The sequence below is a fragment of the Leptodactylus fuscus genome, assembly GCF_031893055.1.
Source record: "Leptodactylus fuscus isolate aLepFus1 chromosome 7 unlocalized genomic scaffold, aLepFus1.hap2 SUPER_7_unloc_1, whole genome shotgun sequence".
Classification (NCBI taxonomy): Eukaryota; Metazoa; Chordata; class Amphibia; order Anura; family Leptodactylidae; genus Leptodactylus; species Leptodactylus fuscus.
The window spans coordinates 606179-633593 of record NW_027439807.1 but is presented as its reverse complement, the minus strand read 5'-3'; the positions used below and the strand labels follow the sequence as shown (position 1 = coordinate 633593).

Sequence of the window (27415 nt, the reverse complement as noted above, 5' to 3'; positions counted from 1 at the left end):
ATATATAGTACTAGGTGTATATATATAGTACTAGGTGTATATATATAGTACTAGGTGTATATATATATATATATATAGTACTAGGTGTATATATATAGTACTAGGTGTATATATATATAGTACTAGGTGTATATATATATATATATAGTACTAGGTGTATATATATATATAGTACTAGGTGTATATATATAGTACTAGGTGTATATATATAGTACTAGGTGTATATATATAGTACTAGGTGTATATATATATAGTACTAGGTGTATATATATAGTACTTGGTGTATATATATAGTACTAGGTGTATATATATAGTACTAGGTGTATATATATAGCACTAGGTGTATATATATAGCACTAGGTGTATATATATAGCACTAGGTGTATATATATAGCACTAGGTGTATATATATATAGCACTAGGTGTGTATATATATAGCACTAGGTGTGTATATATATAGTACTAGGTGTATATATATAGTACTAGGTGTATATATATAGTACTAGGTGTATATATATAGTACTAGGTGTATATATATAGTACTAGGTGTATATAGCACTAGGTATATACTGCAGAGCATGATGTAGGGGTGTGTTCTTTCGGTGGGCGGGGCTGTGTCTGTGGGCGGGGCTCTCTCCTGCTCTCCGGTGATGGCGCTCTGGCTGCTTCTCCTGCTGCTCCCGGTGCTCGGGCTCTGGCTGTGGCCCCGGGGGGCGCTGCGGGCTCGGCTGCTGCTGGAGGACGCCCGGTTTGCCCTGCAGGCGGCTCGGCTGAAGCGCTCGGTGCAGGGCTGGCTCCAGCAGGGGGCGCTCTCGCTCCCGGGGCTCTTCCAGCTGCAGCTCCGGGCTCGGCCGGACTCCGTCTTCCTCCGGTACCGGGATCAGTGCATCACCTACCGGCAGCTGGAGGCCTCCAGTAACCGCGCCGCCAGGGCCCTGAGCTCCGCCGCCCGCCTGCCCCCGGGGGCCACTGTGGCCCTGCTCCTCGGGAACGAGCCCCGCTTCCTGGCCGCCTGGTTCTCCCTGGCCAAGCTGGGGCTGGTGGCGGCATTCCTCAACACCAATGTCCGCAGGGGGGCGCTGAGACACTGCCTGGGGGCCAGCGGGGCCCGGGGCCTCATCACCAGCCCAGGTAGTGTCACCTCTGACCTGTAGTCTAATAGAATAGCCCCCCCCCCCCTCACACTGTATAATACCACACACACACACACACACACACACACACACACACACACACACACACACATACATACTGTATAATACTCCCCTGTGTAATAACTGTATAATACCCCACACATACTGTATAATACCCCCCTGTGTAATAACTGTATAATACCTCCCATATGTAATAACTGTATAATAGCCCCTCCACCACCACAACACACACTGTATAATACCCCCATATGTAATAACTGTATAATACCCCCCCACACACACTGTATAATACCCCCCTGTGTAATAACTTTATAATAGCCCCACCACAACACACATACTGTATAATACCCCCATATGTAATAACTGTATAATACCACCACCAAACACTGTATAATACCCTGTGTAATAACTGTATAATACCCCCACCACCACACACTGTATAATACCCCCTGTGTAATAACTGTATAATACCCCCTGTGTAATAACTGTATAATACCCCCTGTGTAATAACTGCATAATACCCCCTGTATAATAACTGTATAATACCCCCATATGTAATAACTGTATAATACCCCACCACCACACACTGTATAATACCCCCTGTGTAATAACTGTATAATACCCCCTGTGTAATAACTGTATAATACCCCCTGTGTAATAACTGCATAATACCCCCTGTGTAATAACTGTATAATACCCCCTGTGTAATAACTGCATAATACCCCCTGTGTAATAACTGCATAATACCCCCCATATGTAATAACTGTATAATAGCCCCCCCATATGTAATAACTGTATAATACCCCCTATATGTAATAACTGTATAATAGCCCCCTGTGTAATAACTGTATAATACCCCCCTGTGTAATAACTGTATAATAGCCCCACCACAACACACATACTGTATAATACCCACATATGTAATAACTGTATAATACCCCCCATATATAATAACTGTATAATAGCCCCCATATGTAATAACTGTATAATAGCCCCCCACCACCACACACTGTATAATACCCCTGTATAATAGCTGTATAATAGACCCCCCATATGTAATAACTGTATAATAGCCCCCCACCACAACACACACTGTATAATACCCCCTCATATGTAATAACTGTGTAATAGCCTCCCATATGTAATAACTGTATAATACCCTCCCATATGTAATAACTGTATAATAGCCCCCATATGTAATAACTGTGTAATACCCCCCATATGTAATAACTGTATAATACCCCCCCACACTGTATAATACCCCCCCTGACCTGATGATGTCACATCGCTGTCTTGTCTCGCTTTCGCTCAGAGCTCTTTGATGCCGTCCTGGAGATTCTGCCGGAGCTGCAGGACATGGACGTCACCGTCTGGGTGATGGGACCGGGACAGTTTCCCCCTGGGGTTATCAATCTGCAGGATCTGATGGAGGAAGCCTCAGACAGCCCCCCGCCAGGAGAGATGGGGACCCCTAAAAACCCCATGGACACGGCCATCTGCATATTTACATCCGGGACCACAGGTAATGATGGTGGCGGGTCACCTGCCATATTGTGGGGCGTATCCACTGCTGCCATATTGTGGGGCGTATCCACTGCTGCCATATTGTGGGGCGTATCCACCGCTGCCATATTGTGGGGCGTATCCACTGCTGCCATATTGTGGGGCGTATCCACTGCTGCCATATTGTGGGGCGTATCCACCGCTGCCATATTGTGGGGCGTATCCACTGCTGCCATATTGTGGGGCGTATCCACCGCTGCCATATTGTGGGGCGTATCCACCGCTGCCATATTGTGGGGCGTATCCACTGCTGCCATATTGTGGGGCGTATCCACCGCTGCCATATTGTGGGGCGTATCCACTGCTGCCATATTGTGGGGCGTATCCACTGCTGCCATATTGTGGGGCGTATCCACTGCTGCCATATTGTTGGGTGTATCCACCGCTGCCATATTGTGGGGCGTATCCAATGCTGCCATATTGTGGGGCGTATCCACCGCTGCCATATTGTGGGGCGTATCCACCGCTGCCATATTGTGGGGCGTATCCACCGCTGCCATATTGTGGGGCGTATCCACCGCTGCCATATTGTGGGGCGTATCCACCGCTGCCATATTGTGGGGCGTATCCACCGCTGCCATATTGTGGGGCGTATCCACTGCTGCCATATTGTGGGGCGTATCCACTGCTGCCATATTGTGGGGCGTATCCACTGCTGCCATATTGTGGGGCGTATCCACTGCTGACGTCATCCGTCTCCTGTACAGGATTACCCAAAGCTGCTCGGATCAGTCATCTGAAGACGTTGATGTGCTGCGCCTTCTACCAGCTGGTCGGGGCACACGCTGATGATGTCATCTACATGTCCCTGCCATTGTACCACAAGTCCGGAGCCCTACTGGGCATCGGCGGCTGCATTGGGATCGGTGAGTGGACACTCTGAGGGAAGGGGCAGTAGGGGGCAGTAGTAAGATATCTTACAGGGGGCTTCTCCTTCCTTTCAGGGGCTTCATTAGTCCTCAAGGAGCGATTCTCTGCCTCGCAGTTCTGGAGCGACTGTCGCAAACACAACGTGACCGTCTTCCAGTACATTGGGGAGCTGTGCCGATACCTCACCAACCAGCCGCAGGTACCGCCGAGCTCCGCCCTGGAGTAAAGCAGCCGACACCCCCGATCATGTCACGTGACTCTCTCCTTATATTGCAGACGGAGGACGAGACCAGGCACAAGGTGCGACTGGCGGCGGGCAGCGGTCTACGCCCCGACGTCTGGAAGGAATTCACTCGCCGCTTTGGAAATATTAAAATCTATGAGACGTACGGAATGACGGAATTCAACATCAGCTTCTTCAACTACACCGGGACTCCTGGAGCGGTCGGGCGCGGCACATTCCTGTACAAGGTAAAAACCAGAGCAATGTGCTGCAGGAAGGTCAGTGGGGTAATAATCTGCAGGAGATGGACACAACCTAGCAGGTATTGCCGGGTTCTTCTCTGGACCTTGGGGACAGCAGTCGTTGAAGATGAAACCTGGTAATGTAGGAACCTCTCCCTGCTGGTCTGGTTGTCTCACCAGTGTGCAGGGAGTCTCCCTCTCCTCCCCATGGGATACGTGAAGAAGGTGCCGGAGCCTCCTCCCTGGGTCGTACCACTAGGTTGTGTATAGATGGGTGACTCTCCACCTTTACTCTCTTCCTCACCTACATACAAAGGGGAAACCTTAACAAGTCTCCTGAGCTCCTGGGCTCCAGCATTCCTCATCGACCATGACTCCTCCTGGTATGGTTGGCAGTTTAGGCTCCTCCCCTCACTCTGATCGCATCTCAAGGCATGGAGGGGTCGGGCTGACCTACCACCATGTGAGGAAGGACATTCCATTATCCACACACGGTCAGATATGTGATGAGGGAGCTCGGGCAGCCGCTTCTTCTCCAGTGGGGAGTCGCCATGTTGTACACCTTTCCCATTCATCTCCTGTTCCTCACCAACATCGGTGAACCCTCAGTGGTGGAGTGCCCTGTATTATCGTACACACCTACAAGCTCTTAGATGCAGTTCGCCCATCCTTCTCTGGTCCGCCCCTCTAGGGCCCACGGCAATCTCCTCTCCATGTATTCAAAGGCCCCGTTCCATTGCAGATGATGGGGTGGTCATCAACTTCTTGATTTGGTACAATCAGTATAACTTCTCAATCTCCTGGCCCTTGACACCCGTTCCTGGTCTTAATGCAGCTGGATCGGGCACCTATAAGTCAGAATGAGGTGTCCGTACAGTTTCGGCACATCCTGCTTAGGAACCATCACCACAACATTCGTAAAGCCAATCCCTGATTGCCATGAGGTCCATATATCCCTGGGAGACTCCTGCACGGTGAGGTAGTCTATCATGACCACTTGTGGGGGTGTCTAGTTTGGATTGGTTGAGTCTGCGCCGGCTGGAAGTCTCTCGTGAAACTCAAGTTCTGGCACCTGCACAGACCAGTTGTCTTCTTCTGCAGGTCCAGGTGGTGGAGAAGCTGTGGAGCAAGTCCAATGTTATACTTGGTGCTTGTTACTTTGGCCATAGGTTGTCCCACCAGCCCCGTGTGGCCCAGCTCTGCTATCAGCTGCAGTCTTTGGCAGAGCTTCGGAGAATCCAATTGAAGATGCCTAAAAGACTCATGTTAGGTGCGGCCACCTCTTCGTACAGAGTCAATGGAATCTAATAATCTACTATCTTATTGGTGACTGGGTTATCCCAAAATCCACCTCATGTCTTGAGATGGCGCCGTTGTGCCTCCCCAATATCCGTGCCGAATGCCATTCACAGTAGCTAGGTCACCGTTCTTGGTAAGTTCCTGCAGTATCTCCTGATGATCTGGCTTCTTCCACCCTCCAGGGGCTCATTGTAATGGTCGCTGTGGCCACATTGGTCAACTCCAACATCAAGTTGCATGTGGTCACGGCCACGCTGTGCTCATTGAGGCTCATGGTCCTCACCCACAGTCTTAATGCACCACACACAAGGTACAACCACTTCTCACTGTTCCAACATCATGGTAGGGCCTGGCAGCCACACGTTGGTGCCCACTGGCAAAGAGTAGAAAGGGCTTGTTGCCCTGCCAGAACCCACACGAAACGTTCCCAGGTAAGTCGGCTAATCCCACCTGCACTCAGCGCAGCCTCGCCGTCCTCTGTCTTCAGTGAAGGTCTCCTTTTGCGTTGCCTGTGCCGTCCCTCTCGGTGTCGTGACCGCCAACGCTTCGTCTTTTACGCCCATGTCCAAGTGATGGCCTCGCTGAGCATCTGTGGCACCGGCAATATGGCCGGAAGATCTTAGAGGCCATTAGTGTACTAGGCCAAGGACTATTTCCACACGTAGACGTCCTCCAGCAGGGCACAGCTCGGCCCACTGCAGCGTTACGATCTCCTCGCCTCTCCATCCACCATACGTAGGGTCAACTCTTTGTCCAAGTGGGTGGCCATATTGTATAACGTGACCAGCCGTGTTCTGCAGAGAGGTCAGTGGTGTAATAATCTGCAGGACATATCACTGTGTATCTGCTCTGCAGATCTCCGGACATGTGGATAAGTTTGTGCCCCCCCCCCCCCTCTGTTTTTGCAGCGGTTCTGCCCCTTCGAGCTCATCAGCTATGACACCCAGGAGGGAGAGCCAGTGAGGGACGGTGCGGGGCGATGTCGGAAGACAAGCACAGGTTGGTGTTCTCTACCTCTGTCGCTACCTCTGTTGCTGTAGGTCGGTTCTTACAGGGCTCTGTGTGTGTTTTCAGGAGAGACCGGGCTCCTCATCTCCCCAGTGACCCCCACCTCTCCGTTCATGGGGTACGTGGGCAGCCGGGAGCTGTCGGAGAAGAAGCTGCTGAGGGACGTCTTCCGAGCAGGTGACTGCTACTTTAATACTGGAGACCTCATGATGCAGGACGCCCTCGGCTTTGTCTACTTCCGGGACAGGACGGGTGACACGTACAGGTACAGTACCAGTTCCGTCCCCTGCCCCTCATCCCGCCTCCCCTGCCTCTCCCCCATCACTGTGTGCTGACCTCCCTTTATGTCTTCAGGTGGAAGGGTGAGAACGTGGCCACCACCGAGGTGTCTGAGATCATGAGTGGTCTGGAATGTTTCCAGGAGGTCAACGTCTATGGGGTGTCCGTTCCAGGTAACGTGTCTTTTGAACCATCGCTGTCATCTACCCTGTGTATGGCGGAGGTTGTAATTCCAGTCTTCTCCTCTAGGACATGAAGGGCGCACCGGGATGGCGGCCGTCACCCTGCGCCCCGAACATCAACTGGATCTGGATCAGGTTTTTGCCCATGTTGTGGAGTTCCTGCCATCCTACGCTCGTCCTCGGTTCCTGAGGGTCATGGTGGGTATTAAGTGATTCTGCCCTCTGGGGGGCGCTGTCTTCATGTGTGGTCTGCCCGAATATCTCTGCTGGATGCTGACTCCAACTTTGTACTGACCTGGACAGTCTATCTACATGCTACTAACCCTCCTGTATTCTGCACTTACCTCCACTGGTGGTCCTAACCCTCCTGTACTCTGCACTTACCTCCACTGGCGGTCCTAACCTCCTGTACTCTGCACTTACCTCCACTGGTGGTCCTAACCCTCCTGTACTCTGCACTTGCCTCCACTGGTGGTCCTAACCTCCTGTACTCTGCACTTACCTCCACTGGTACCTCCTGTACTCTGCACTTACCTCCACTGGCGGTCCTAACCTCCTGTACTCTGCACTTACCTCCACTGGTGGTCCTAACCTCCTGTACTCTGCACTTACCTCCACTGGTACCTCCTGTACTCTGCACTTACCTCCACTGGCGGTCCTAACCTCCTGTACTCTGCACTTACCTCCACTGGCGGTCCTAACTTCCTGTACTCTGCACTTACCTCCACTGGTACCTCCTGTACTCTGCACTTACCTCCACTGGTGGTCCTAACCTCCTGTACTAGGCACTTACCTCCACTGGTGGTCCTAACCTCCTGTACTCGGCACTTACCTCCACTGGTGGTCCTAACCTCCTGTACTCTGCACTTACCTCCACTGGTGGTCCTAACCTCCTGTACTCGGCACTTACCTCCACTGGTGGTCCTAACCTCCTGTACTCTGCACTTACCTACACTGGTGGTCCTAACCCTCCTGTACTCTGCACTTACCTCCACTGGTGGTCCTAACCTCCTGTACTCGGCACTTACCTCCACTGGTGGTCCTAACCTCCTGTACTCGGCACTTACCTCCACTGGTGGTCCTAACCCTCCTGTACTCTGCACTTACCTCCACTGGTGGTCCTAACCTCCTGTACTCGGCACTTACCTCCACTGGTAGTCCTAACCCTCCTGTACTCTGCACTTACCTCCACTGGTGATCCTAACCCTCTTGTACTTGGCACTTACCTCCACTGGTGATCCTAACCTCCTGTACTCAGCACTTACCTCCACTGGTGGTCCTAACCTCCTGTACTCTGCACTTACCTCCACTGGTGGTCCTAACCTCCTGTACTCGGCACTTACCTCCACTGGTAGTCCTAACCTCCTGTACTCTGCACTTACCTCCACTGGTGGTCCTAACCCTCCTGTACTCTGCACTTACCTCCACTGGTGATCCTAACCTCTTGTACTCAGCACTTATCTCCACTGGTGGTCCTAACCTCCTGTACTCTGCACTTACCTCCACTGGTGGTCCTAACCTCCTGTACTCGGCACTTACCTCCACTGGTAGTCCTAACCTCCTGTACTCTGCACTTACCTCCACTGGTGGTCCTAACCCTCCTGTACTCTGCACTTACCTCCACTGGTGATCCTAACCCTCTTGTACTTGGCACTTACCTCCACTGGTGATCCTAACCTCCTGTACTCGGCACTTACCTCCACTGGTGGTCCTAACCGCCTGTACTCGGCACTTACCTCCACTGGTGGTCCTAACCGCCTGTACTCTGCACTTACCTCCACTGGTGGTCCTAACCTCCTGTACTCGGCACTTACCTCCAGTGTTGGTCCTAACCTCCTGTACTCGGCACTTACCTCCACTGGTGGTCCTAACCCTCCTGTACTCTGCACTTACCTCCACTGGTGGTCCTAACCCTCCTGTACTCAGCACTTACCTCCACTGGTGGTCCTAACCTCCTGTACTCTGCACTTACCTCCACTGGTGGTCGTAACCTCCTGTACTCTGCACTTACCTCCACTGGTACCTCCTGTACTCTGCACTTACCTCCAGTGGTACCTCCTGTACTCTGCACTTACCTCCAGTGGTGGTCCTAACCTCCTGTACTCAGCACTTACCTCCACTGGTGGTCCTAACCTCCTGTACTCTGCACTTACCTCCAGTGGTGGTCCTAACCTCTTGTACTCTGCACTTACCTCCACTGGTACCTCCTGTACTCTGCACTTACCTCCAGTGGTGGTCCTAACCTCTTGTACTCTGCACTTACCTCCACTGGTGGTCCTAACCTCCTGTACTCGGCACTTACCTCCACTGGTGGTCCTAACCTCCTGTACTCTGCACTTACCTCCAGTGGTGGTCCTAACCTCTTGTACTCTGCACTTACCTCCACTGGTGGTCCTAACCCTCCTGTACTCTGCACTTACCTCCACTGGTGGTCCTAACCCTCTTGTACTCTGCACTTACCTCCACTGGTGGTCCTAACCCTCCTGTACTCAGCACTTACCTCCACTGGTGGTCCTAACCCTCTTTTACTCTGCACTTACCTCCACTGGTGGTCCTAACCTCCTGTACTCTGCACTTACCTCCACTGGTGATCCTAACCTCCTGTACTCGGCACTTACCTCCACTGGTGGTCCTAACCCTCCTGTACTCAGCACTTACCTCCACTGGTGGTCCTAACCCTCTTTTACTCTGCACTTACCTCCACTGGTGGTCCTAACCTCCTGTACTCTGCACTTACCTCCACTGGTGATCCTAACCTCCTGTACTCTGCACTTACCTCCACTGGTGGTCCTAACCTCCTGTACTCTGCACTTACCTCCACTGGTGGTCCTAACCTCCTGTACTCTACACTTACCTCCAGTGGTGGTCCTAACCTCTTGTACTCTGCACTTACCTCCACTGGTGGTCCTAACCCTCCTGTACTCAGCACTTACCTCCACTGGTGGTCCTAACCCTCTTGTACTCTGCACTTACCTCCACTGGTGGTCCTAACCTCTTCTACTCTGCACTTACCTCCACTGGTGGTCCTAACCCTCCTGTACTCAGCACTTACCTCCACTGGTGGTCCTAACCCTCTTTTACTCTGCACTTACCTCCACTGGTGGTCCTAACCTCCTGTACTCTGCACTTACCTCCACTGGTGATCCTAACCTCCTGTACTCTGCACTTACCTCCACTGGTGGTCCTAACCTCTTGTACTCTGCACTTACCTCCACTGGTGGTCCTAACCTCCTGTACTCTGCACTTACCTCCACTGGTGATCCTAACCTCCTGTACTCGGCACTTACCTCCACTGGTGGTCCTAACCTCCTGTACTTTGCACTTACCTCCAGTGGTGGTCCTAACCTCCTGTACTCTGCACTTACCTCCACTGGTGGTCCTAACCTCCTGTACTCTGCACTTACCTCCACTGGTGATCCTAACCTCCTGTACTCGGCACTTACCTCCACTGGTGGTCCTAACCTCCTGTACTTTGCACTTACCTCCACTGGTGGTCCTAACCCTCTTGTACTCTGCACTTACCTCCACTGGTGGTCCTAACCCTCTTGTACTCTGCACTTACCTCCACTGGTGGTCCTAACCCTCTTGTACTCTGCACTTACCTCCACTGGTGGTCCTAACCCTCTTGTACTTGGCACTTACCTCCACTCGTGGTCCTAACCCTCTTGTACTTGGCACTTACCTCCACTGGTGGTCCTAACCTCCTGTACTCTGCACTTACCTCCACTGGTAGTCCTAACCCTCTTGTACTCGGCACTTACCTCCACTGGTGGTCCTAACCTCCTGTACTCTGCACTTACCTCCACTGGTGGTCCTAACCTCCTGTACTCTGCACTTACCTCCACTGGTGGTCCTAACCTCCTGTACTCTGCACTTAGCTCCACTGGTGGTCCTAACCTCTTGTACTCTGCACTTACCTCCACTGGTGGTCCTAACCCTCTTGTACTTGGCACTTACCTCCAGTGGTGGTCCTAACCTCCTGTACTCTGCACTTACCTCCAGTGGTGGTCCTAATCTCTTGTACTCTGCACTTACCTCCAGTAGTGGTCCTAACCTCTTGTACTCTGCACTTACCTCCACTGGTGGTCCTAACCCTCTTGTACTTGGCACTTACCTCCACTGGTGGTCCTAACCCTCTTTTACTTGGCACTTACCTCCACTGGTGGTCCTAACCTGCTGTACTCTGCACTTACCTCCAGTGGTGGTCCTAATCTCTTGTACTCTGCACTTACCTCCAGTGGTGGTCCTAACCTCCTGTACTCGGCACTTACCTCCACTGGTGGTCCTAACCCTCTTGTACTCTGCACTTACCTCCACTGGTGGTCCTAACCCTCCTGTACTCTGCACTTACCTCCACTGGTGGTCCTGACCTCCTGTACTCGGCACTTACCTCCACTGGTAGTCCTAACCCTCCTGTACTCTGCACTTACCTCCACTGGTGATCCTAACCCTCTTGTACTTGGCACTTACCTCCACTGGTGATCCTAACCTCCTGTACTCAGCACTTACCTCCACTGGTGGTCCTAACCTCCTGTACTCTGCACTTACCTCCACTGGTGGTCCTAACCTCCTGTACTCGGCACTTACCTCCACTGGTAGTCCTAACCTCCTGTACTCTGCACTTACCTCCACTGGTGATCCTAACCTCCTGTACTCGGCACTTACCTCCACTGGTGGTCCTAACCGCCTGTACTCGGCACTTACCTCCACTGGTGGTCCTAACCGCCTGTACTCTGCACTTACCTCCACTGGTGGTCCTAACCTCCTGTACTCGGCACTTACCTCCAGTGTTGGTCCTAACCTCCTGTACTCGGCACTTACCTCCACTGGTGGTCCTAACCCTCCTGTACTCTGCACTTACCTCCACTGGTGGTCCTAACCCTCCTGTACTCAGCACTTACCTCCACTGGTGGTCCTAACCTCCTGTACTCTGCACTTACCTCCACTGGTGGTCGTAACCTCCTGTACTCTGCACTTACCTCCACTGGTACCTCCTGTACTCTGCACTTACCTCCAGTGGTACCTCCTGTACTCTGCACTTACCTCCAGTGGTGGTCCTAACCTCCTGTACTCAGCACTTACCTCCACTGGTGGTCCTAACCTCCTGTACTCTGCACTTACCTCCAGTGGTGGTCCTAACCTCTTGTACTCTGCACTTACCTCCACTGGTACCTCCTGTACTCTGCACTTACCTCCAGTGGTGGTCCTAACCTCTTGTACTCTGCACTTACCTCCACTGGTGGTCCTAACCTCCTGTACTCGGCACTTACCTCCACTGGTGGTCCTAACCTCCTGTACTCTGCACTTACCTCCAGTGGTGGTCCTAACCTCTTGTACTCTGCACTTACCTCCACTGGTGGTCCTAACCCTCCTGTACTCTGCACTTACCTCCACTGGTGGTCCTAACCCTCTTGTACTCTGCACTTACCTCCACTGGTGGTCCTAACCCTCCTGTACTCAGCACTTACCTCCACTGGTGGTCCTAACCCTCTTTTACTCTGCACTTACCTCCACTGGTGGTCCTAACCTCCTGTACTCTGCACTTACCTCCACTGGTGATCCTAACCTCCTGTACTCGGCACTTACCTCCACTGGTGGTCCTAACCCTCCTGTACTCAGCACTTACCTCCACTGGTGGTCCTAACCCTCTTTTACTCTGCACTTACCTCCACTGGTGGTCCTAACCTCCTGTACTCTGCACTTACCTCCACTGGTGATCCTAACCTCCTGTACTCTGCACTTACCTCCACTGGTGGTCCTAACCTCCTGTACTCTGCACTTACCTCCACTGGTGGTCCTAACCTCCTGTACTCTACACTTACCTCCAGTGGTGGTCCTAACCTCTTGTACTCTGCACTTACCTCCACTGGTGGTCCTAACCCTCCTGTACTCAGCACTTACCTCCACTGGTGGTCCTAACCCTCTTGTACTCTGCACTTACCTCCACTGGTGGTCCTAACCTCTTCTACTCTGCACTTACCTCCACTGGTGGTCCTAACCCTCCTGTACTCAGCACTTACCTCCACTGGTGGTCCTAACCCTCTTTTACTCTGCACTTACCTCCACTGGTGGTCCTAACCTCCTGTACTCTGCACTTACCTCCACTGGTGATCCTAACCTCCTGTACTCTGCACTTACCTCCACTGGTGGTCCTAACCTCTTGTACTCTGCACTTACCTCCACTGGTGGTCCTAACCTCCTGTACTCTGCACTTACCTCCACTGGTGATCCTAACCTCCTGTACTCGGCACTTACCTCCACTGGTGGTCCTAACCTCCTGTACTTTGCACTTACCTCCAGTGGTGGTCCTAACCTCCTGTACTCTGCACTTACCTCCACTGGTGGTCCTAACCTCCTGTACTCTGCACTTACCTCCACTGGTGATCCTAACCTCCTGTACTCGGCACTTACCTCCACTGGTGGTCCTAACCTCCTGTACTTTGCACTTACCTCCACTGGTGGTCCTAACCCTCTTGTACTCTGCACTTACCTCCACTGGTGGTCCTAACCCTCTTGTACTCTGCACTTACCTCCACTGGTGGTCCTAACCCTCTTGTACTCTGCACTTACCTCCACTGGTGGTCCTAACCCTCTTGTACTTGGCACTTACCTCCACTCGTGGTCCTAACCCTCTTGTACTTGGCACTTACCTCCACTGGTGGTCCTAACCTCCTGTACTCTGCACTTACCTCCACTGGTAGTCCTAACCCTCTTGTACTCGGCACTTACCTCCACTGGTGGTCCTAACCTCCTGTACTCTGCACTTACCTCCACTGGTGGTCCTAACCTCCTGTACTCTGCACTTACCTCCACTGGTGGTCCTAACCTCCTGTACTCTGCACTTAGCTCCACTGGTGGTCCTAACCTCTTGTACTCTGCACTTACCTCCACTGGTGGTCCTAACCCTCTTGTACTTGGCACTTACCTCCAGTGGTGGTCCTAACCTCCTGTACTCTGCACTTACCTCCAGTGGTGGTCCTAATCTCTTGTACTCTGCACTTACCTCCAGTAGTGGTCCTAACCTCTTGTACTCTGCACTTACCTCCACTGGTGGTCCTAACCCTCTTGTACTTGGCACTTACCTCCACTGGTGGTCCTAACCCTCTTTTACTTGGCACTTACCTCCACTGGTGGTCCTAACCTGCTGTACTCTGCACTTACCTCCAGTGGTGGTCCTAATCTCTTGTACTCTGCACTTACCTCCAGTGGTGGTCCTAACCTCCTGTACTCGGCACTTACCTCCACTGGTGGTCCTAACCCTCTTGTACTCTGCACTTACCTCCACTGGTGGTCCTAACCCTCCTGTACTCTGCACTTACCTCCACTGGTGGTCCTAACCTCCTGTACTCGGCACTTACCTCCACTGGTAGTCCTAACCCTCCTGTACTCTGCACTTACCTCCACTGGTGATCCTAACCCTCTTGTACTTGGCACTTACCTCCACTGGTGATCCTAACCTCCTGTACTCAGCACTTACCTCCACTGGTGGTCCTAACCTCCTGTACTCTGCACTTACCTCCACTGGTGGTCCTAACCTCCTGTACTCGGCACTTACCTCCACTGGTAGTCCTAACCTCCTGTACTCTGCACTTACCTCCACTGGTGGTCCTAACCCTCCTGTACTCTGCACTTACCTCCACTGGTGATCCTAACCTCTTGTACTCAGCACTTACCTCCACTGGTGGTCCTAACCTCCTGTACTCTGCACTTACCTCCACTGGTGGTCCTAACCTCCTGTACTCGGCACTTACCTCCACTGGTAGTCCTAACCTCCTGTACTCTGCACTTACCTCCACTGGTGGTCCTAACCCTCCTGTACTCTGCACTTACCTCCACTGGTGATCCTAACCCTCTTGTACTTGGCACTTACCGCCACTGGTGATCCTAACCTCCTGTACTCGGCACTTACCTCCACTGGTGGTCCTAACCGCCTGTACTCGGCACTTACCTCCACTGGTGGTCGTAACCTCCTGTACTCTGCACTTACCTCCACTGGTACCTCCTGTACTCTGCACTTACCTCCAGTGGTACCTCCTGTACTCTGCACTTACCTCCAGTGGTGGTCCTAACCTCCTGTACTCAGCACTTACCTCCACTGGTGGTCCTAACCTCCTGTACTCTGCACTTACCTCCAGTGGTGGTCCTAACCTCTTGTACTCTGCACTTACCTCCACTGGTACCTCCTGTACTCTGCACTTACCTCCAGTGGTGGTCCTAACCTCTTGTACTCTGCACTTACCTCCACTGGTGGTCCTAACCTCCTGTACTCGGCACTTACCTCCACTGGTGGTCCTAACCTCCTGTACTCTGCACTTACCTCCAGTGGTGGTCCTAACCTCTTGTACTCTGCACTTACCTCCACTGGTGGTCCTAACCCTCCTGTACTCTGCACTTACCTCCACTGGTGGTCCTAACCCTCTTGTACTCTGCACTTACCTCCACTGGTGGTCCTAACCCTCCTGTACTCAGCACTTACCTCCACTGGTGGTCCTAACCCTCTTTTACTCTGCACTTACCTCCACTGGTGGTCCTAACCTCCTGTACTCTGCACTTACCTCCAGTGGTGGTCCTAACCTCTTGTACTCTGCACTTACCTCCACTGGTGGTCCTAACCCTCCTGTACTCAGCACTTACCTCCACTGGTGGTCCTAACCCTCTTGTACTCTGCACTTACCTCCACTGGTGGTCCTAACCTCTTCTACTCTGCACTTACCTCCACTGGTGGTCCTAACCCTCCTGTACTCAGCACTTACCTCCACTGGTGGTCCTAACCCTCTTTTACTCTGCACTTACCTCCACTGGTGGTCCTAACCTCCTGTACTCTGCACTTACCTCCACTGGTGATCCTAACCTCCTGTACTCTGCACTTACCTCCACTGGTGGTCCTAACCTCTTGTACTCTGCACTTACCTCCACTGGTGGTCCTAACCTCCTGTACTCTGCACTTACCTCCACTGGTGATCCTAACCTCCTGTACTCGGCACTTACCTCCACTGGTGGTCCTAACCTCCTGTACTTTGCACTTACCTCCAGTGGTGGTCCTAACCTCCTGTACTCTGCACTTACCTCCACTGGTGGTCCTAACCTCCTGTACTCTGCACTTACCTCCACTGGTGATCCTAACCTCCTGTACTCGGCACTTACCTCCACTGGTGGTCCTAACCTCCTGTACTTTGCACTTACCTCCACTGGTGGTCCTAACCCTCTTGTACTCTGCACTTACCTCCACTGGTGGTCCTAACCCTCTTGTACTCTGCACTTACCTCCACTGGTGGTCCTAACCCTCTTGTACTCTGCACTTACCTCCACTGGTGGTCCTAACCCTCTTGTACTTGGCACTTACCTCCACTCGTGGTCCTAACCCTCTTGTACTTGGCACTTACCTCCACTGGTGGTCCTAACCTCCTGTACTCTGCACTTACCTCCACTGGTAGTCCTAACCCTCTTGTACTCGGCACTTACCTCCACTGGTGGTCCTAACCTCCTGTACTCTGCACTTACCTCCACTGGTGGTCCTAACCTCCTGTACTCTGCACTTACCTCCACTGGTGGTCCTAACCTCCTGTACTCTGCACTTAGCTCCACTGGTGGTCCTAACCTCTTGTACTCTGCACTTACCTCCACTGGTGGTCCTAACCCTCTTGTACTTGGCACTTACCTCCAGTGGTGGTCCTAACCTCCTGTACTCTGCACTTACCTCCAGTGGTGGTCCTAATCTCTTGTACTCTGCACTTACCTCCAGTGGTGGTCCTAACCTCTTGTACTCTGCACTTACCTCCACTGGTGGTCCTAACCCTCTTGTACTTGGCACTTACCTCCACTGGTGGTCCTAACCCTCTTTTACTTGGCACTTACCTCCACTGGTGGTCCTAACCTGCTGTACTCTGCACTTACCTCCAGTGGTGGTCCTAATCTCTTGTACTCTGCACTTACCTCCAGTGGTGGTCCTAACCTCCTGTACTCGGCACTTACCTCCACTGGTGGTCCTAACCCTCTTGTACTCTGCACTTACCTCCACTGGTGGTCCTAACCCTCCTGTACTCTGCACTTACCTCCACTGGTGGTCCTAACCCTCCTGTACTCGGCACTTACCTCCACTGGTGGTCTTAACCTCCTGTACTCTGCACTTACCTCCACTGGTACCTCCTGTACTCTGCACTTACCTCCACTGGTGGTCCTAATCTCTTGTACTCTGCACTTACCTCCAGTAGTGGGCATGCTCTACACCTTCTGACTCCTCCCTCTTGCTGGTATTAACCATGTGACCCATCTGGCAGACTGACCCTTGTCCATAATCTGCAGGACCAGATGGAGTCCACCGGGACCTTCAAGCAGCAGAAAAATCGCCTGGTTCAAGATGGCTTCTCCCCGGCGCATGTTCCCGACCCTCTGTACCTTCTAGACGAGGCCGCCCACACTTACCGGCCCCTGACTGAAGATCTCTACTCCCGCATCATGGCCTCTGACCTCAGACTTTAACCACATAACAACCGTCCAATCCTCGTAGCCCAAGACGTCTCCATCATGAGCACAGATATGAGAGCACCTCGTACGCCCCCTACTGGGGCTGTAGCCTATGACCCTCGGGTTGTAATGAGCCGCCATTCACTAACATGCGTGTGGTAGTCACAGAACAACAGGGCGGGAGTGGTGGCCATAGTCTCGGTGTAGTCCTAGCCTTGTACGTGCGCAGTGACAATCTGCAGCCTCTAGATGCCGCTGCCACCTAACAGACTGTCCTTGTTGGCAACCAATCACAGTGAAGCTTTCATTCCTCATTGTGCGCTGTGATTGGTTGCCATGGGTAACCAGGACAGTTTCACAAATGGGTCCCAGTGGGTGGGGGTGATACCAATATGGCTTGTAAGGAGGGGGGGCGGGGCTGGAGTGTACTATCTGTATTGGAGAAGGGGTGCAACTGCCAGAAAGTGAGCCTGCCTTAGTGTCCCATAGCGACCAATCATGGCGCAGCTTTCACTTCTCAGAATGACTGGTAATGGAGCAGTAAGACCCCCTTGTGGTGATGGGTGGTAACTACACCAGTGACTCCGCCCATCCCGAGGGTCACAATGGATTCGCGCTTAGACTACAATTTACCTCAGAAGTCGGACGTAACCACGGTGACCAGCCTCATGGCCGCCGCCTTCTCCGCTGTTTCCAGGGTAATGAGCGACAATTTTGTATTTTTCTAAACTTTTTACTTGTGTTTTTTTTAACATTTTTACGACAAGAAATTTCCAATAAAGAGTTTTCCAATATTGTGAGTGTTCAGAGCTGGTAACTGCCCCTCCCCCACCCGCATTGTCTCTGAGCCCCTCACCCACTACTTCTCCCCCCCCCCCCGCCTTTGTCCATGGTCCTGAACACTGAGGGGGGGCTCATAGGAATATGTTCTGTCCCCCAACCCCCTATTTACATGTGAATGGTGGGGGGAGCAACAAGGGCCTCTGAAGAAGCCTCCACCGCCCGCACACCAAGGCCGAGACCACTGGGACAGGAGCTCCGAGACCCACCGACCATGATCTGGGTGATCGGCCTGCTGTGGATCTACAGACCAGGTACGTGCAGATGTCTGATGGGGGCGCCACCGAGCAACACACCTGAGATACACAATCTACTGCTCTCTAGTATCAGCCATGTCAGGAGGGGAGAGGCCGACTGTAGGACAGGAGAATACAATCTATTACTATCTGTTATCAGCCATGACAGGAGAGGAGAGGCCGACTGTAGGACAGGGGAATACAATCTATTACTATCTGTTATCAGCCATGTCAGGAGAGGAGAGGCCGACTGTAGGACAGGGGAATACAATCTATTACTATCTGTTATCAGCCATGTCAGGAGGGGAGAGGCCGACTGTAGGACAGGGGAATACAATCTATTACTATCTGTTATCAGCCATGTCAGGAGAGGAGAGGCTGACTGTAGGATAGGGGAATACAATCTATTACTATCTGTTATCAGCCATGTCAGGAGAGGCCGACTGTAGGACAGGAGAATACAATCTATTACTATCTGTTATCAGCCATGACAGGAGAGGAGAGGCCGACTGTAGGACAGGGGAATACAATCTATTACTATCTGTTATCAGCCATGTCAGGAGAGGAGAGGCCGACTGTAGGACAGGGGAATACAATCTATTACTATCTGTTATCAGCCATGTCAGGAGAGGAGAGGCCGACTGTAGGACAGGGGAATACAATCTATTACTATCTGTTATCAGCCATGTCAGGAGAGGAGAGGCCGACTGTAGGACAGGGGAATACAATCTATTACTATCTGTTATCAGCCATGTCAGGAGAGGAGAGGCCGACTGTAGGACAGGGGAATACAATCTATTACTATCTGTTATCAGCCATGTCAGGAGAGGAGAGGCCGACTGTAGGACAGGGGAATACAATCTATTACTATCTGTTATCTGCCATGTCAGGAGAGGAGAGGCCGACTGTAGGACAGGGGAATACAATCTATTACTATCTGTTATCAGCCATGTCAGGAGAGGAGAGGCCGACTGTAGGATAGGGGAATACAATCTATTACTATCTGTTATCTGCCATGTCAGGAGAGGAGAGGCCGACTGTAGGACAGGGGAATACAATCTATTACTATCTGTTATCTGCCATGTCAGGAGAGGAGAGGCCGACTGTAGGATAGGGGAATACAATCTATTACTATCTGTTATCTGCCATGTCAGGAGAGGAGAGGCCGACTGTAGGACAGGGGAATACAATCTATTACTATCTGTTATCAGCCATGTCAGGAGAGGAGAGGCCGACTGTAGGACAGGGGAACACAATCTATTACTATCTGTTATCAGCCATGTCAGGAGGGGGCGACTGTAGGACAGGGGAATACAATCTATTACTATCTGTTATCAGCCATGTCAGGAGAGGAGAGGCCGACTGTAGGACAGGGGAATACAATCTACTGCTCTCTAGTATCAGCCATGTCAGGAGGGGAGAGGCCGACTGTAGGACAGGGGAACACAATCTATTACTATCTGTTATCAGCCATGTCAGGAGAGGAGAGGCCGACTGTAGGACAGGGGAATACAATCTATTACTATCTGTTATCTGCCATGTCAGGAGGGGAGAGGCCGACTGTAGGACAGGGGAACACAATCTATTACTATCTGTTATCAGCCATGTCAGGAGAGGAGAGGCCGACTGTAGGACAGGGGAATACAATCTATTACTATCTGTTATCAGCCATGTCAGGAGGGGGCGACTGTAGGACAGGGGAATACAATCTATTACTATCTGTTATCAGCCATGTCAGGAGAGGAGAGGCCGACTGTAGGACAGGGGAACACAATCTATTACTATCTGTTATCAGCCATGTCAGGAGGGGAGAGGCCGACTGTAGGACAGGGGAATACAATCTACTGCTCTCTAGTATCAGCCATGTCAGGAGGGGAGAGGCCGACTGTAGGACAGGGGAATACAATCTATTACTATCTATCTGTTATCAGCCAGGTCAGGAGAGGAGAGGCCGACTGTAGGACAGGGGAATACAATCTATTGCTATCTGTTATCAGCCATGTCAGAAGACGCCGACTGTAGGACAGGGGAATACAATCTATTGCTATCTGTTATCAGCCATGTCAGGAGAGGCCGACTGTAGGACAGGAGAATACAATCTATTACTATCTGTTATCAGACATGTCAGGAAAGGAGAGGCCGACTGTAGGATAGGGGAATACAATCTATTACTATCTGTTATCAGCCATGTCAGGAGGGGAGAGGCCGACTGTAGGACAGGAGAATACAATCTATTACTATCTGTTATCAGCCATGTCAGGAGAGGAGAGGCCGACTGTAGGACAGGGGAATACAATCTATTACTATCTGTTATCAGCCATGTCAGGAGGGGAGAGGCCGACTGTAGGACAGGAGAATACAATCTATTACTATCTGTTATCAGCCATGTCAGGAGGGGAGAGGCCGACTGTAGGACAGGAGAATACAATCTATTACTATCTGTTATCAGCCATGTCAGGAGAGGAGAGGCCGACTGTAGGACAGGGGAATACAACCTATTACTATCTGTTATCAGCCATGTCAGGAGAGGAGAGGCCGACTGTAGGACAGGAGAATACAATCTATTACTATCTGTTATCAGACATGTCAGGAGAGGAGAGGCCGACTGTAGGACAGGAGAATACAATCTATTACTATCTGTTATCAGACATGTCAGGAGAGGAGAGGCCGACTGTAGGACAGGGGAATACAATCTACTGCTCTCTAGTATCAGCCATGTCAGGAGGGGAGAGGCCGACTGTAGGACAGGGGAACACAATCTATTACTATCTGTTATCAGCCATGTCAGGAGAGGAGAGGCCGACTGTAGGACAGGGGAATACAATCTATTACTATCTGTTATCTGCCATGTCAGGAGGGGAGAGGCCGACTGTAGGACAGGGGAACACAATCTATTACTATCTGTTATCAGCCATGTCAGGAGAGGAGAGGCCGACTGTAGGACAGGGGAATACAATCTATTACTATCTGTTATCAGCCATGTCAGGAGGGGGCGACTGTAGGACAGGGGAATACAATCTATTACTATCTGTTATCAGCCATGTCAGGAGAGGAGAGGCCGACTGTAGGACAGGGGAACACAATCTATTACTATCTGTTATCAGCCATGTCAGGAGGGGAGAGGCCGACTGTAGGACAGGGGAATACAATCTACTGCTCTCTAGTATCAGCCATGTCAGGAGGGGAGAGGCCGACTGTAGGACAGGGGAATACAATCTATTACTATCTATCTGTTATCAGCCAGGTCAGGAGAGGAGAGGCCGACTGTAGGACAGGGGAATACAATCTATTGCTATCTGTTATCAGCCATGTCAGGAGACGCCGACTGTAGGACAGGGGAATACAATCTATTGCTATCTGTTATCAGCCATGTCAGGAGAGGCCGACTGTAGGACAGGGGAATACAACCTATTACTATCTGTTATCAGCCATGTCAGGAGAGGAGAGGCCGACTGTAGGACAGGAGAATACAATCTATTACTATCTGTTATCAGACATGTCAGGAGAGGAGAGGCCGACTGTAGGACAGGAGAATACAATCTATTACTATCTGTTATCAGACATGTCAGGAGAGGAGAGGCCGACTGTAGGACAGGAGAATACAATCTATTACTATCTGTTATCAGCCATGTCAGGAGAAGCCGACTGTAGGACAAGAGAATACAATCTATTACTATCTGTTATCAGACATGTCAGGAGAGGAGAGGCCGACTGTAGGACAGGAGAATACAATCTATTACTATCTGTTATCAGCCATGTCAGGAGAGGCCGACTGTAGGACAAGAGAATACAATCTATTACTATCTGTTATCAGACATGTCAGGAGAGGCCGACTGTAGGACAGGGGAATACAATCTATTACTATCTGTTATCAGCCATGTCAGGAGAGGCCGACTGTAAGACAGGAGAATACAATCTATTACTATCTGTTATCAGCCATGTCAGGAGAGGAGAGGCCGACTGTAGGACAGGAGAATACAATCTATTACTATCTGTTATCAGCCATGTCAGGAGAGGAGAGGCCGACTGTAGGACAGGAGAATACAATCTATTACTATCTGTTATCAGACATGTCAGGAGAGGAGAGGCCGACTGTAGGACAGGGGAATACAATCTATTACTATCTGTTATCAGCCATGTCAGGAGAGGCCGACTGTAAGACAGGAGAATACAATCTATTACTATCTGTTATCTGCCATGTCAGGAGAGGAGAGGCCGACTGTAGGACAGGGGAATACAATCTATTACTATCTGTTATCTGCCATGTCAGGAGAGGAGAGGCCGACTGTAGGACAGGAGAATACAATCTATTACTATCTGTTATCAGCCATGTCAGGAGAGGAGAGGCCGACTGTAGGACAGGAGAATACAATCTATTACTATCTGTTATCAGACATGTCAGGAGAGGAGAGGCCGACTGTAGGACAGGAGAATACAATCTATTACTATCTGTTATCAGCCATGTCAGGAGAGGAGAGGCTGACTGTAGGATAGGGGAATACAATCTATTACTATCTGTTATCAGCCAGGTCAGGAGAGGAGAGGCCGACTGTAGGACAGGAGAATACAATCTATTGCTATCTGTTATCAGCCATGTCAGGAGACGCCGACTGTAGGACAGGAGAATACAATCTGTTATCAGCCATGTCAGGAGAGGAGAGGCCGACTGTAGGACAGGAGAATACAATCTATTACTATCTGTTATCAGCCATGTCAGGAGAGGAGAGGCTGACTGTAGGATAGGGGAATACAATCTATTACTATCTGTTATCAGCCATGTCAGGAGAGGCCGACTGTAGGACAGGGGAATACAATCTATTACTATCTGTTATCAGCCATGTCAGGAGAGGAGAGGCCGACTGTAGGAAAGGGGAATACAATCTATTACTATCTGTTATCTGCCATGTCAGGAGAGGCCGACTGTAGGACAGGGGAATACAATCTATTACTATCTGTTATCTGCCATGTCAGGAGAGGCCGAATGTAGGACAGGGGAATACAATCTATTACTATCTGTTATCTGCCATGTCAGGAGAGGCCGACTGTAGGACAGGGGAATACAATCTATTACTATCTGTTATCAGCCATGTCAGGAGAGGCCGACTGTAGGACAGGGGAATACAATCTATTACTATCTGTTATCTGCCATGTCAGGAGAGGCCGACTGTAGGACAGGAGAATACAATCTATTACTATCTGTTATCAGCCATGTCAGGAGAGAAGAGTCCGACTGTAGGACAGGAGAATACAATCTATTACTATCTGTTATCAGCCATGTCAGGAGGGGAGAGGCCGACTGTAGGACAGGGGAATACAATCTATTACTATTTGTTATCAGCCATGTCAGGAGAGGCCGACTGTAGGACAGGGGAATACAATCTATTACTATCTGTTATCTGCCATGTCAGGAGAGGCCGACTGTAGGACAGGAGAATACAATCTATTACTATCTGTTATCAGCCATGTCAGGAGAGGCCGACTGTAGGACGGAGGAATACAATCTCTTACTATCTGTTATCAGCCATGTCAGGAGAGGCCGACTGTAGGACAGGGGAATACAATCTATTACTATCTGTTATCAGCCATGTCAGGAGAGGAGAGGCCGACTGTAGGACAGGAGAATACAATCTATTACTATCTGTTATCAGCCATGTCTGGAGGGGAGAGGCCGACTGTAGGACAGGAGAATACAATCTATTACTATCTGTTATCAGCCATGTCAGGAGAGGAGAGGCCGACTGTAGGACAGGAGAATACAATCTATTACTATCTATTATCTGCCATGACAGGAGAGGCCGACTGTAGGACAGGGGAATACAATCTATTACTATCTGTTATCAGCCATGTCAGGAGAGGAGAGGCCGACTGTAGGACAGGGGAATACAATCTATTACTATCTGTTATCTGCCATGTCAGGAGAGGCCGACTGTAGGATAGGAGAATACAATCTATTACTATCTGTTATCAGCCATGTCAGGAGAGGAGAGGCCGACTGTAGGACAGGAGAATACAATCTATTACTATCTGTTATCAGCCATGTCAGGAGGGGAGAGGCCGACTGTAGGACAGGAGAATACAATCTATTACTATCTGTTATCAGCCATGTCAGGAGAGGAGAGGCCGACTGTAGGACAGGAGAATACAATCTATTACTATCTGTTATCAGCCATGTCAGGAGAGGAGAGGCCGACTGTAGGACAGGGGAATACAACCTATTACTATCTGTTATCAGCCATGTCAGGAGAGGAGAGGCCGACTGTAGGACAGGAGAATACAATCTATTACTATCTGTTATCAGCCATGTCAGGAGAGGCCGACTGTAGGACAAGAGAATACAATCTATTACTATCTGTTATCAGACATGTCAGGAGAGGAGAGGCCGACTGTAGGACAGGAGAATACAATCTATTACTATCTGTTATCAGCCATGTCAGGAGAGGCCGACTGTAGGACAAGAGAATACAATCTATTACTATCTGTTATCAGACATGTCAGGAGAGGCCGACTGTAGGACAGGGGAATACAATCTATTACTATCTGTTATCAGCCATGTCAGGAGAGGAGAGGCCGACTGTAGGACAGGAGAATACAATCTATTACTATCTGTTATCAGCCATGTCAGGAGAGGAGAGGCCGACTGTAGGACAAGAGAATACATTCTATTACTATCTGTTATCAGCCATGTCAGGAGAGGCCGACTGTAAGACAGGAGAATACAATCTATTACTATCTGTTATCAGCCATGTCAGGAGAGGAGAGGCCGACTGTAGGACAGGGGAATACAATCTATTACTATCTGTTATCAGCCATGTCAGGAGAGGAGAGGCCGACTGTAGGACAGGAGAATACAATCTATTACTATCTGTTATCAGCCATTTCAGGAGAGGAGAGGCCGACTGTAGGACAGGAGAATACAATCTATTACTATCTGTTATCAGCCATGTCAGGAGAGGCCGACTGTAAGACAGGAGAATACAATCTATTACTATCTGTTATCAGCCATGTCAGGAGAGGAGAGGCCGACTGTAGGACAGGAGAATACAATCTATTACTATCTGTTATCAGCCATTTCAGGAGAGGAGAGGCCGACTGTAGGACAGGAGAATACAATCTATTACTATCTGTTATCAGACATGTCAGGAGAGGAGAGGCCGACTGTAGGACAGGGGAATACAATCTATTACTATCTGTTATCAGCCATGTCAGGAGAGGCCGACTGTAAGACAGGAGAATACAATCTATTACTATCTGTTATCTGCCATGTCAGGAGAGGAGAGGCCGACTGTAGGACAGGGGAATACAATCTATTACTATCTGTTATCTGCCATGTCAGGAGAGGAGAGGCCGACTGTAGGACAGGAGAATACAATCTATTACTATCTGTTATCAGCCATGTCAGGAGAGGAGAGCCCGACTGTAGGACAGGAGAATACAATCTATTACGATCTGTTATCAGACATGTCAGGAGAGGAGAGGCCGACTGTAGGACAGGAGAATACAATCTATTACTATCTGTTATCAGACATGTCAGGAGAGGAGAGGCCGACTGTAGGACAGGAGAATACAATCTATTACTATCTGTTATCAGCCATGTCAGGAGAGGAGAGGCCGACTGTAGGATAGGGGAATACAATCTATTACTATCTGTTATCAGCCAGGTCAGGAGGGGAGAGGCCGACTGTAGGACAGGAGAATACAATCTATTACTATCTGTTATCAGCCATGTCAGGAGAGGAGAGGCTGACTGTAGGATAGGGGAATACAATCTATTACTATCTGTTATCAGCCAGGTCAGGAGAGGAGAGGCCGACTGTAGGACAGGGGAATACAATCTATTGCTATCTGTTATCAGCCATGTCAGGAGACGCCGACTGTAGGACAGGAGAATACAATCTGTTATCAGCCATGTCAGGAGAGGAGAGGCCGACTGTAGGACAGGAGAATACAATCTATTACTATCTGTTATCAGCCATGTCAGGAGAGGAGAGGCTGACTGTAGGATAGGGGAATACAATCTATTACTATCTGTTATCAGCCAGGTCAGGAGAGGAGAGGCCGACTGTAGGACAGGGGAATACAATCTATTACTATCTGTTATCAGCCATGTCAGGAGAGGCCGACTGTAGGACAGGGGAATACAATCTATTACTATCTGTTATCAGCCATGTCAGGAGAGGAGAGGCCGACTGTAGGAAAGGGGAATACAATCTATTACTATCTGTTATCAGCCATGTCAGGAGAGGAGAGGCCGACTGTAGGACAGGAGAATACAATCTATTACTATCTGTTATCAGCCATGTCAGGAGAGGCCGACTGTAGGACAGGGGAATACAATCTATTACTATCTGTTATCTGCCATGTCAGGAGAGGCCGACTGTAGGACAGGGGAATACAATCTATTACTATCTGTTATCAGCCATGTCAGGAGAGGCCGACTGTAGGACAGGGGAATACAATCTATTACTATCTGTTATCTGCCATGTCAGGAGAGGCCGACTGTAGGACCGGAGAATACAATCTATTACTATCTGTTATCAGCCATGTCAGGAGAGAAGAGTCCGACTGTAGGACAGGAGAATACAATCTATTAGTATCTGTTATCAGCCATGTCGGGAGGGGAGAGGCCGACTGTAGGACAGGGGAATACAATCTATTACTATCTGTTATCAGCTATGTCAGAAAGGGAGAGGCCAACTGTAGGACAGGAGAATACAATCTATTACTATCTGTTATCAGCCATGTCAGGAGAGGCCGACTGTAGGACGGAGGAATACAATCTCTTACTATCTGTTATCAGCCATGTCAGGAGGGGAGAGGCCAACTGTAGGACAGGGGAATACAATCTATTACTTTCTGTTATCAGCCATGTCAGGAGAGGCCGACTGTAGGACAGGGGAATACAATCTATTACTATCTGTTATCAGCCATGTCAGGAGGGGAGAGGCCGACTGTAGGACAGGAGAATACAATCTATTACTATCTGTTATCAGCCATGTCAGGAGAGGAGAGCCCGACTGTAGGACAGGAGAATACAATCTATTACTATCTGTTATCA

At 50.3% G+C, this 27415-nt stretch overlaps 1 protein-coding gene and 1 pseudogene across 1 annotated transcript; both read left to right on the top strand.

Moving 5' to 3' along the window:
- Positions 1–650: 650 nt before the first annotated feature.
- Positions 651–17657, top strand: SLC27A3 (solute carrier family 27 member 3). Its single transcript, XM_075261202.1, has 10 exons — positions 651–1131; positions 2467–2676; positions 3425–3583; positions 3662–3786; positions 3864–4058; positions 6260–6350; positions 6426–6624; positions 6714–6811; positions 6888–7018; positions 17123–17657. Exons 1-10 carry the CDS (start codon positions 651–653, stop codon positions 17297–17299), a joined length of 1866 nt encoding a protein of 621 aa, XP_075117303.1. The 3' UTR covers positions 17300–17657.
- Positions 17658–18308: 651 nt separating this feature from the next.
- Positions 18309–27415, top strand: part of LOC142186382 (immunoglobulin superfamily DCC subclass member 3-like) — a 47596-nt pseudogene continuing 38489 nt past the window's right edge.